The 13165-nt window shown below is 37.4% G+C and overlaps 1 protein-coding gene across 3 annotated transcripts in view; it reads right to left on the reverse strand.

The window, feature by feature from the left end:
* LOC126262522 (GATOR complex protein WDR59) overlaps positions 1-13165 on the reverse strand; it is a 299723-nt gene that overhangs the window by 118852 nt on the left and 167706 nt on the right. The window contains exon 18 of one of the 3 annotated variants that reach the window (XM_049959192.1): positions 3812-3853. The exons of the other annotated variants lie outside the window; for them this stretch is intronic. Within the exon in view, the coding sequence (XP_049815149.1) occupies positions 3812-3853 (42 nt within the window). The remainder of the gene's footprint in view (positions 1-3811; positions 3854-13165) is intronic. 3 annotated transcript variants of the gene reach the window in all.

Raw genomic sequence — 13165 nt, forward strand, 5'->3', positions numbered from 1 at the left:
GCGCCCAAGAACAGATACAAACTCAACACTAGTATGCTTCGATGCTGATGCAATCTTCGCCAGGTCACACTCTATACTGTACCCAGGATCTCTGTCAATACTGTTACCTGCCCCACCCACTATAACCACGGTGTCTTCCTTAGTGAAATCTTTGCAAAGTGATCCTAAATCCTCTGTCACCTGCTCCAGACCAGCACTAGGTTTAAAAAAATTGGTGACCTGGTATTCTGATCCTAGTTCATCCTGCAAAAGTTGGTCAACACCTCTTCCATGGGAACTACCTAACAACAACACTTTCTTTATCTTTACTGATTTCCCTACATTCTTACTTTTCAATTTGCTGCTGAAAGTTTGTTGTGCCCTGTCTACACCTGCAACTGCTTGAGGCTCACCAGCTTCTAACTGAAGCAACAGGTCAAATCTATTTTCCACATTCACCATAAAGCTGTCAGACAAAGTTCTAGGCCTGTTCCTCCTGTTGCCTGTTGCCACTTCCCACCTCTCTTTACCCTTCTCCCTTCTTAACCTGTCAAGATCTCCCCTGGCCTTGTCTAACTCAGCCTGAAGGGCGGCAATTTTACCCTCCTGTTCTAGTATCTTCCTATCTCTACTACAAATCCTACAAAACCACTGATGAGTCTCATTTACTTCCCCTATTCCCACGCCACTACAGTCACCCACATGGAAAAAACTACAGCACCCATCACACCAAAGCCCCGACCTAACAATTCTGCGGCAAGTCAAGCACTTTTCACTAATGATAAACTTAATAGTTTATTAAGAATAAGTCAGTTAAATTACAGATAAACACGAAAATATGGTTACACAAATTTGGCCTATACGCAACTGTGTGTAAACAAAAACAAAAGTGCAAAGTTTCTGAAACAACAACTTAAACTTTACGCTGCTTTCCGGAAATGCTAGTTAAATAATGAAGAGGTACGCTAAGTTAAATTGCTGGAGAGAGCAAGGAACAACTAAACGAAATTCTATAGATTTGCTTCAGCAGAACGTAAACAGAAAATACGACTGTACGGTCTTTTCGCGTTTTCTGCTATATTACGTAAAGAAAAATGAAACCTTTAATGGTAGACTTAAACGGCACACTAATACACTTATTTACCTCGTAATCAGTACTAATCTATATGTTTTATAATCTAAAATGACTTATCTTTACGAGAACACCAAAACCCGCGCTAGTTGCCTGGCTGCAGGGCTGCCAACTATTCAAAGCTGAAAGCTGTCAACAGTGCTGTAAGCTCTTAGGGATCTTCTTAGATTGTCTCAACTATAGCAACTGAGACACCTGAACACAACTTAACCTCACAGTTTTATTTCCTCAAGTACCTCTTCTCCTAACTACCATAGTTCACAAAAGTTTCTGTTTAACTTATGGGACTAGCACTCTTGGAGGAAAGGAAACTGCAGGGACATGACTTGGTCACAGCCTAGGGGATGTTTTCAGAATGAATTTTTTACTCTACAGCAGAGTGTGTACTTACATAGAACTTCCTTGCAGATTACAACTGTGCGCCAGACTGAGTCTCAAACCCAGGACCTTTGCCTTTCACAGGTAAGTGCCCTACCAACTGAGCTACCCAAGCACGACTCACAAAAGTTTTTCAGTCACAGTATTTGCATGGATAGATACATGGCGTTCAGCCCCATCTGAACCACAAATAGTGATGTGTCCCAATGCTTCACAATAATACAGACATTGGATGCATCATGCTATTATATTATAGACAACACTGAATTTTCTGAACATCGGTCAGAATTTAGATACTAGGATCTTATGCTGAATTTGCATTTTTGACATTACATAAAGAAAGGCTGAATGAATAATGCCTATATTATTTCTGTAGCTTATAAACATTCTAAACATTTGAAAGCATCAAAGGCTCCTCCTATACAACATTTTTCCCCTCTGGGAACCTCAGATGAAACTTTGTTGTAGAAGAATACCTCCATTCTATGGTGCTGTAGGTTACCATTGCAAGTCTAGTAAATTAAAATGTGCAGTGAACTGGGGACTGGAAGTCATATATTTGCCTTTCACAGACAATGCTGTACTAATGGTCGTACCTCGCCAGTTAAAGAGAATGCTTGAGAAAGGTCAAAATCCACTTATGGGTCACAGTTTGCCACACATTTTTGTCAGAAAAGTTAAAAAATGTATTCTTGATTGTAGCTGCTTGAATGCAAAGAAAAATAAAGCACTACATCTTTGACACTATGAAATAAATCTCGTCTACTGTATGCTCTTTGCTTTCCATATTTGGGGAGATGGTAGTATGAAACAACACAAGAAAAAAGTCCATTAAACATGTGCTCTAAAGCACACACCTCCAAGAGCTATAAGCACTTGTTTGTATTTGCTACTGTGAAACACATCTCTACTGATCACACGCTCACAGATCTTAAGGCACACCTTTTAGATCCCATGTTTGCTTAAGAATTTTTTCTTGTTTTGGTCCACATTACCTCCTCACAGTATCTGGAAAGCAAGCAGCTGGCAGTAGAAGAGGTTTGTTTCCTGGTATTGAATATGACCTAGTGCTCACAGCTCATACAGTATCCATTTTAGAGAGGACTGTTCCTGTTATGTTCCTGAATACTCGTTGTTGCTCCTGGGACATCCTGTACATTTTAAGAGGAGAAAATCTAGAAAACAAGTATTTTAGTGGCTCATTTCACATGTGTAAATGCTCTGTAGTAAAATGTCAATGAAAATGTGGATTATTCACAATAGCAGTGACAGGTTTCTGGGGCATTAATGTTTGTCCAAGGTTACTTTCAATGAGGCACACAACATAGTGTAAAATGTACACTACAAATTTTGAGAGTGACACATGATTCAGGCATGCCACAAAGGAATGAAGATGTCAATAATTATGTTATGTCAGACAAAAATGTAATTAGTAGCATGATTTTAGGTATAAAACCATATCCTCCTCCAAAGAGATATTGCTTGATAGCAAGTAGGGGATAATAACAGAGATTTAAAAGAGAAAAAACTGATCATCTCATGCCACATAACCGACTTTTTCAGCATACAGTGAAGTTATTGCTGCAATAGAAATTACTGAGACCAAGCGTTGTGATACAATAATAAAGTGCGTATATTGGTATTTAACATCACATGATGCTACTGACTGTCAGTAATGTGTCATTAGATCTAGAACAGGCTGATACCCAGCAAATAAATACACCTAAGAGCAAAAATTACTATTATATTGCAGCAAATAGTACCCTGTTTCTAAGATTACAGTAAATTGTTCTATTATTAACCATTCAAAAGTAAGTATGCCACTCAAAAATAGGTATTTCCCACCTCCTATGCCCCCATATTACATCAGGAAACTGTAAGGATGACTGAGATTAATATAAAAGATATATAAGCCCAGAAACAAGTATGCAAGTCTCATTTCATGACAATACAAAAAGCTTATTTATTTGCAAAAAATCTCATCTTTTCTAATCTCTCTAATGCTTAATATGTTTCTCTAAGTATATTGAGTCAGTCTCTCTCTCTCTCTCTCTCTCTCTCTCTCTCTCTCTCTCTCTCTCTCTGCGCATTTTACTTTTCATTTATTTTATTTATATCTCAAACTCGGTAAAGTCAGAAAAATATTCATGTGCTCTCTGTTGATTTGAGTGTCAACTACAAAATACTAAAGATATTTGACAATACGGCAACAAAATACTTTCATCACAGCATGGTACTGATGAAAATTATAATATAAAGACAAAAGATGTAATTCCAACACCAATTAATTGTATAAGAGTTAGAATAGAAGCAACTACTTACCAGTACCCTAGATTTCAAAAATTCAGGCAGGGATGACAAAATCTAAGACAAACAAAACATAATCAGTCTCAAGCATTCACAACCATTGGCTCCTTTGCTGAGAGCTAAAGGAAAGAAAGAAGGGCAAAGTTTTAGATGAATATTGTTTATAACAAAACCGGGTAAAAGGCACCCAAACCCATTAGTTCCCAAGACACAAACAGGATATGTAACTGGAACTGAACTGGCAGTGGAATGCAACAACCATAATCCACAGTTCACTGGTTGGGATGCAGATATAAATCTTCATTGCTATGGCTCATTGTTATTTCTGACTCCCAACTCTGTGTCTTGGGTCTCACTTTTATCAAGGTGTCTGAGAACATGTTTAACATTCCACTTCTAGGTGTCATCTAAATCTTTCCCTTCTCCTGTTGTACCTTTGGCTGTTGATAAAGGAGCTGGTGCTTGCAAAGGCCAGAGATTCATCATATTTCAATCAGCCTTGGCCCAGTTGTTTCACCAGACCAACTAGTAAATAGATGATTTCCTTCTGCCTAGCTATATTATTAAATTACCAATTCTCAGAATATAATTGTCTCTCCAGTGCAGTTGTCCACACATTTGTTTGAAGATACATTAACATCAAACATAATTTTAAAAATAATACAAAATTTATAAATGTACCTGCAAATAAAATGATCTCAAAAATGGTAAACTGCTATCAGCTCTCTACCAAATAATAAAAATTTATTCTATCACGTCAAAGACGAAATGAGGCTGAGAGAAACAATATAGAAGGTGTCACTTAAGACTATTGAGAGTTGGGCCAAGAACAAACATACATATAGAAGAAAAAATATCATTATGTATTTGGCTGATACCTTTCTCTTTCTTCCTTTTGCTCCCCTTTCATTTTTATTGATTTATATTTCCTTTTATTCTTTCTCCCACAGGTTAGTATTGCAGAGTGTTAGACTACATTTTCAACAAATGTTGCATTACCACCAGATTTAACATTTCTCCAATACTGGAGTCTAAATTTGCAGTGATGTAGACTCTCTTTTGCTTTATCATTAATTACTGAAGAAAGTTTGGTTCTGGAGCTTAAAGAAGTGTTTTTGTGTCTTTGTTTTCACATGATGAGCATATGCACACGAAGAAGTATACTAATTGAGGAAAGGGGAGGGGGGATGATAACCATGATAGGCAACTCACAACTCAAGAAAAGGAATCAATGTGTTTTTCAAACCAAACAAATTAGCAACTACAACGTGCGATAAAAATAAGGACCCATTAATGAGACACACATACGTACTGCAACATGTTTGAGGAAGGAAACTAAGAAGCGAAGCGTTTTACAAAAATAGGTGGAACTTCAGACCTACAGTAATAATTACCACTGGGGCAGTTATGTTTATGGACATAGTTTAAAACAGCCTTTTTCTTTGCCTATTTTTCATCTTGCCCGGATTTTTTTTTCTCCTGCTTCCCATTCAGATCTTATATTTTCACTATTTACAAGCTTAATGTCGGTATCAAAGATTTAGAAACTATATTTCAATTAAAATAGTTTTGTGATTGGCATTTCAGTGAGATGATCAGTCAGAGCTGCGCATCAGTCAATCGCAGTTGTTTCTTGGACTCGACATGCTTGCTGTGTTGTCTGTTCTGCAGGTACAAGCAGCAGAGCCTTGACAACTGTCATAGTGTGTGGGAGAGGGTCAGGCATGGCTGGTCACAGAGGTCAGGAGGGGCTGACAGGAAGTACAGTACAATATCAGATTCACAACCTTTATCAGCTGATCATAAAGACGGTATTTTGTCAAAAATTCTAATTCTTTCGCACATTACAGTCCCATATTGTAGTGTGATAATGAATGGGTTATCTTTCCATTATAGATCTATAATTATTATGTTGTTCTGAAATTGAGACATCTACAGCACTTAATTAGGAAAATATGTAGCAAAAATGTGGTTTGGTACTTTACATTCACGTCAAATGTTACTGTACATGAAATATAGCTCCCATACTAAATTTGTTTTTAAGGGTGGAAGGAGAACCGTATCTCATTACAATGTGGTGTAACTATAATTTACATAGTCACCATCTGTCTCTCCACACCATAATCAAAGCTATTCTTCCATACTATGCCGGATTCAGTTGTGTGTTTTGAGTTTCTATTTCTTATGTAATTTATCAGATCAGTCACACCTGCATTCACTTTCCAGTAACAGTGTAATCTAATAAGATTAAATGAGGCAAACTGTCTGTGTGACACATCAGGATAAGAATAAAGCACTGAAGTGGAAACAGAAGAGTAGTGTGTTCAAATACACAGTGGAACGTGTTTTATATTTTCTTACTCTTTTGTCTTTTTAAGTTTATTTGTTATTTTTTCTGTAAGAAGACTATATTCTTGTAAAAATGTGGTCATAAAAGAAATGTCCCTCATTTTAGATATTATTAATCTTTTATTACTTTAATAATTATTTAAATTGAGTGTTGAGTTTATTTCTATATGAAATAATATAAAAAATTGGGAATTCAATTAGAAGAAAACTGCTGATTACCACGAAGAAATTAATGTAGACAAATTTTAGTGTGGTTAAAGGATTCAGTGTGAGAAACTTAAGAAAACCTTCAGTAACAGTTATGGACAATGCTACATATCATTCGACTATCTACAATAAGGTGCCTACAGTAGCTTCTGGAAAAAAATACATTCTTGACTTACTATTACAACATAAAAACATTCTCATACCAGGCAACTGCAGAAAGAGTGAATTATTGGACCTCGTGGCTCATAATAAACCAACTTTGGTTCTAATGTTTTAAATGAACTAGAAAAAAAAAAATTAAAGTAGGTATATATTCCTAAGATCCTCAGATAGCCACCATATCAATTTCATTGAACTCATATGGGATCAATTTTAATGGTTATGCGGCAAGGAACAATAGAAACTGTATGCTGGCAGAAGTGAAAAGGTTAGGAAAGAATGCTATAAACCATATTTAAGTCATCATATTGTTGTAATGTTGTAAAACACACAAAGCAAATAATAATGAAAACACGGGAGATGAATGTTTAGGGCAAATAACACTGAACAACTTATTAGTTCATTAAATTCTGACAATGCTAGTGACCACAAGGATGATAGTGACAGGGATTCAGATATAAGTGGTGGGCTTGGGTTAATGGTATAGTGTATTACCAAAAATTCAGTTGTGTTCGCATCTTCCAATTTTTCCACTTATTTGTTACTTCAAGATGTGTGTGACTGAATGGTCATTTCACTGCTTTAAAAGTGTGAGTACAGTATCATTAGCATCACTGTCCCCATGCTACACCAACAAGCTCTGTCCTCCCCACTATGTCACAACAGCTGGTTGGCACTTTTTTGGAATGCAATTGAAAGTATTGATCTCACAAGCACATGGCCTGTTATACACAAGCTAGCAACTCTACTCCGCAACACTGACATCCATCAATCACAAAGTTATTTTAATTGAAATATACAGCTCATGGATTAATGTGAACAAAATTTCATTACTTTTACAAGGTTGCTACTCAAACTCAGAAAAAAAATTCTCTCACAATTCTAGGTGCAAGGAGGAAGATTGTGTCAAGAAACACCTGATACATTAATGGTGACTGATGGGAAGCAGAGGGGGCTGGCGAGAGCATACCACAATAATTACTTTTCTTTCCTCTTACTTGAGCTATACACCACCCATAAGCAGTAGTTTGGCATTTTTTTAAATATTGATAATTTATATGGAATAATATTCACATAACTAATATATTTTGAGTTATCAGTATTTAAAAATTTGTGATTCATAAAACAGTATAAAATTCAAGTTCAACGCTAGGTTAAAAACCCAGAATTCCCTGAGATTTTATGCAATTCCTGAAATTCCTTGATTTTTTCATGTAAAATATATTTCCCTGAGAATTTCGGATCTTACAGAAGAGTAATCACCCTGAATTAATATAGTACCAGGTATTAGAAGTCTAGTATGTAAACTATGCATACATTTATAATGAAAAAAGGAGAGAAACTGAAATAAAATTTGAATTCATGATATGGAAGATGAAGTGTAACACAAATCTCAGCCTACCAGTGCAGTAATGGCACTTTAAGCCCAATGAGGACACACAAAGGAAGAACAAAATTTTCTTTTCTAATACTACACGTAATATATAGTAATACAAAGGAAATTATTAAATGGATGAGGAAAATTAAGGATGATCCTGTATGTCTGGGAGTTTCTGTTAAAAGTTGCTCATTCCTACATTTTTAACACATAGTAGCTTGGAAAGTAATACTTGTCATTTTTCTTAACAGATACCACAGCCCGTAAGTGGAGACTGGTAACACACTCTATGCCAAGTTATTGTTAACTGTCCATGGTCAAGTGAGTTATGATTTGATGAAAACTGTTTCACTGTTCGGATATTACTCTGAATCTCAACTAATTTAATTTACTTTATGGTTCAATAGTCCAATAATGTAGTTGCATTACCAGATGCCTAAAGATGAGGATTAATATTACAAAACAAGTAGCCTTTAACAAAGGACATTCTGACGGGTGAATTTCATTTATTATAATTAATAACAGTCATAGACAAGTGACAAATGGATAAAATTATGGTCGACTGTTGTAAACAGAAGATGTAGGTGGAAGAACTCTTTGCTGATACTCCAACCATGATGAGGAGACACTGAACCAAAATGTCTGATGAGGTAAATAATATGTTTCCTGGTCAATAATTAGAGAATTCTGGCTTTCAGTTATATGAACCAGGTTGTTCTCACACTCACTCAGATTGCTTCCATGAAACCACCAGAGGCTTAGTGACTCCAGTAAGGGAATAGCTTATGTGCACTTCATAGCAAGCTATCATTTCCAGGGTACCACAGATTTTCATACAGAAGGATTCATATCGCAATCCTTTTCACAAGTGCATCTAAGAGTCAGGAAGAGGAGTATCGTGATCACATCCACATGTGTACACTGATCAACCAGAACATTACAACCTCCTACCTAATAGCTGGTATGTCCACCTTTAGCACAGAAAACAGTGACAACACTTCATGGCACAGAAGCAATGAGGCCTCGGTAGGTCACTGGAGGGAGTTTGCAACACATCTGCACGCACAAGCCATCTAATTCCCATAAATTCCTGGGAAGGAGGTGATGATATTGGACGCAATGTTCAATCACATCCCAGATGCATTGACTTGGGATCAGATCTCACGAGTTGGGGGCCAGAACATCAATTGGAACCCATCACTGTGTTTCTTTAACCACTCCATCACACTCCTGGCCTTGGCGGGAACGTCATCGTCATGAAGGGGTGTATGTGTTCTGTAATTAGTGTACAATACTCCTTGGCTACCATGGTGCCTTGCATGAGTTCCACTGGGTCCATGGTTCCCAACATGAATGTTCCCCAGAGCATAATGGGGACACCACCAGCTTGCCCAATACTGCAGTACAGACGTCAAGGACTTGTTCCCCTAGAAACAATGGATTCGTGCCCTGCCATCAGCATGATGATGAATGTATTGGGATTCATGCAACACTCTACCACTGTGACAACATCCAGAGCCGATGGTCATGTTCCCATTGCAGTGATAGTTATCGACAGTGTAGTGTTATGATTGGCACATGCATGGGTCGTTGGCTGTGGAGGCCCGTCGTTAGGAGTGTCCCGTGCACTGTGCATTCACACAGTCCATCATCATTAAAGTCTGACATTAGTTCCACCGCAGTTCGCCACCTGTCCTACCAGTCTGCCCAGCCTACAATGTCCGACACCCGTAATGACGAGTGGCCACCCAATCCCATGATGACTTAACATGATTTCACCTTGGTTTTGCTAAAGACACTCGCCACAGCACCCCTCAAACACCCAACAAGTCATGCATTTTCCAAAATGCTTGTGCCGATCCTCTGGGCCACCACAATCTGCCCTTAGTCAAACTCAGACAGATTGCATACCTTCCCCATTCTACACACGGACGTCACACTCACTGATACTACATGCACTGTGCTAGTGTCTGACTAGCAGGCGTTCCTTGCTAGGTGATGCTGCTATCACCTGGATGGGTTTATGTCTATAGAAGGTAAGTGGCCATAATGTTCTGGCTGACCAGTGTAAAGAAGAAAGCATTTTGTCATATTTTTGTGGGACATTAAGTTTTGCCACAATCTGTGTTGCAAGTAATTGTAAATTAAGTACAGGTTGGCTTACGAATTACCCTTCATTTGTCTCAAGTTTTACAAAAAATGATTGACTATCATGGTGAGATTGTTGGTTACAGGCAGATTATTGTAAGTCTTCAACACCCCACTCGGAGAAGTTTCAGATCAGAGTAAGAGTAAGATACCCATACAAAACAGGGCCCTGCCAGATGGTGAGTAAGGTAACATGAACACTACTAGAAAGGATAATGTTAATGCACAAGAAAACAGTGATTCATTTCTGCAATAAGTAATTAACTTCTTTAGGACATAAGTTTTTATTATTAAACATTTTGATGATAAAATACATATATAAGCCTACATTTTTTATTTGCTGAACCAGTGAAAAACAATACACAAATGGTGGATACTGTAGTACAGTACTGAACAGAAAAAAATTGTGAATGACAATGCATCTATATAAGTGAATACTACCACTGCAATCAGCATTTGAGTGTGTACAGATATATACAGGGTGGGTCACTAACTATTGTCACCAAGAATAACTCTGAAAGTATGGCAGGAATTGAAAAGTTTTTGGGACAAAAGTTGCATGAGACAACAGGGGCCATAATATGACGTTGGTTTTTTCTTGCTAGGTGGGGATGCTTCAGAGATACGAAGGCCAACTTTTTTTTTTTTAATGGGATGCTATAATTTGGCATTCATTTTCTGATAGTGGCTATCGAGACGAATTCATGATGTGTAACAGTAAGGTTTCTGAAGGTCAACGAAGGTCACAAAGGTGGCATGAACATCCATCTACAGATGGTGTTCGAAGAATGGACCATTGGTATCAATGCACTGCTGCAAATCTTCTTATCATGGACTGAGTGGCATTCCTTATCACATCAGCGCTTATCGAAGCACAGGCTATGACAATTCTCTCTCAGATATCTTCAGATGTAGTTGGAATGTCTTTATAAACAATGTCTTTTACAAATCCCCACAAGAAAAATTCAAGAGGCATCAAGTCTGGCGAACGAGCCGGCAACGACACATCTCCTCCGCGTCTAATCTGACGATTTTGGAATTGTATCTGAAACTCATTTCTAGCCATCAGTGAAAAATGTGTCGGACACCCATCGTGTTGATGCCACATTCTGTTCCTTGTTCCTAAAGGTATTTCTTCCAAGAATGTGGTGTACTACCTACCATTAAGATTTCCTTCAATGAAATAGGGGCCTATAATTCAGTCCTCCAGAATGCCACACCATATATTCACCAAGCACAGTTTTTGGTGTGCAACTTGATGCAGCCAACATGGATTTTCAGTTGCCCAATAATGCATTTTATGCAAACTAACATTTCCATGGTTCATGAATGTAGCCTCATCAGTAAATAAAATCAAATTAATAAATGTGTCATCCCTCTGAATATGAAGTTAAGCCAAGCCCATCAGCAGAATTCAATGCGATGCATACAATCCATACCAGTTAATTGTTGGTGGAGACTGATATGGTGAGGATGATATTTATGGCGATGCAGAACATGAACACTACTACTCTTGCTCATGCCAGATTCCCTTGCGATTTGATGCGAACTAACACAAGGATCTCGAATCACAGTGGCGAGAGTACCAATTACCTTTTCCTCATTAGTAACTTTCCTTTGCCGGATACGTTTCTGATGCATTAAAGATCCAGTTGTTCTCAATTTATCATATACCTATTTAAGTGTACAACGTGTAGGGTGAGTAAGTTGAGAAAATCTTTCGGTGTGTAAGTCTCTAGCTCTCACTGAAAGTCGTTGGCATTCTCCATAAATGAGAAGCATATCGATTTGCTCTTCGAAGGAAGACATCACACACTTTCGCTTGATTCGACAATACTAGTCTTACCGTTCCTATTAGTGTTGCATTGTGAAACTGTCAAATGGTGTTTATGTGTCAATGGCACGTTAGAGGGATACGCTGTATTCGGTGAATATTTACTATTTGCACGATATACGAGAGAGAATTGTCAGAGCACGTGCTTTGATAAGTGCCGAAGCGATAAGGAATCTACTCAATCCATGATAAGAAAATTGCAGCACTTCATTGCTACCAATGGTCATTACTTCGAACACCTTCTGTAAATGGACGTTCATGCCACCTTTTTGATGTTCATTGACTTCAAAGACCTTACTGAACATATCACTGGATTCGTTTCGATATAAGAAAATAACTGCCAAACTACAGCATCCCATTTAAAAAAACAAAGTTGGTCTTCATATCTCTGATGCGACCCTACCTAGCAACAAAAAACCAATGTCATATTATGGCCCCAGTTGTACCATACAACATTTGTCCCACAAACTTTTCAGCTACTGTCATACTTTTGGAATTATTCTAGGTGGCAATAGTTGGTGATTCACCCTGTATATATTTTACATATGTACAAATTTCATATGCTGATAGAGGAATATAGCTCTTCAGAACTTTAACAATGATCACTATTCCCACGCATACATTGCATCACTTTCAGATGGAAGTTTTAAAAGACTGCTTAGTCTATTAAACCTGTGTATGCATAATTCTGCAAAGATGAGTCATTTCCATTGTAGACTTTGTAGTTCAGTACTTTAATTGTTCTCTAAATAAACAGATGTATTTACTGTTTTCTAAATGAGTACTGAACAAATCTTTGGGACATCATTTGCAGTCCATTAAGAATAACCCATTTTTATCTACTAATATGTGAACAATGAAGAAATTAATGTGACACAAAGTCACACACATTTTGCTCTTTATGCAACTTCTGAAGAGAAATCTGAAGCAAAATTACATAAGTAGAATTACTTAGCTGTAAAATATGGAAATTTATTTATCAACACTTTGACAGTATGCTAACACTGTCAAAACTATGCTCAGGGGATAAACCTCAGCCTCTAGAGATGCATTTCAGTTTGAGTAAAATTCCTATTTTATGCTGGCTGCATTATCATTGCATCCTTCTCATGAATCTAATGTCTCAAAATAATGCATGTGGTAATTACATGTTCATAAGATTTTACAGTTGACCCCACTCTAGTCCTGGGCGTGTTTGAGTCTCTAGTTCTCTCTCCCTTCTTGATAATTTATAATCATGTCAGTCTAATTTCAGTATTTTGGTATTTTCTTTTACTCTCAAACTGCAGTAGAG

This window comes from Schistocerca nitens, chromosome 6 (genome assembly GCF_023898315.1).
Source record: "Schistocerca nitens isolate TAMUIC-IGC-003100 chromosome 6, iqSchNite1.1, whole genome shotgun sequence".
In the NCBI taxonomy this organism is placed as follows: domain Eukaryota; kingdom Metazoa; phylum Arthropoda; class Insecta; order Orthoptera; family Acrididae; genus Schistocerca; species Schistocerca nitens.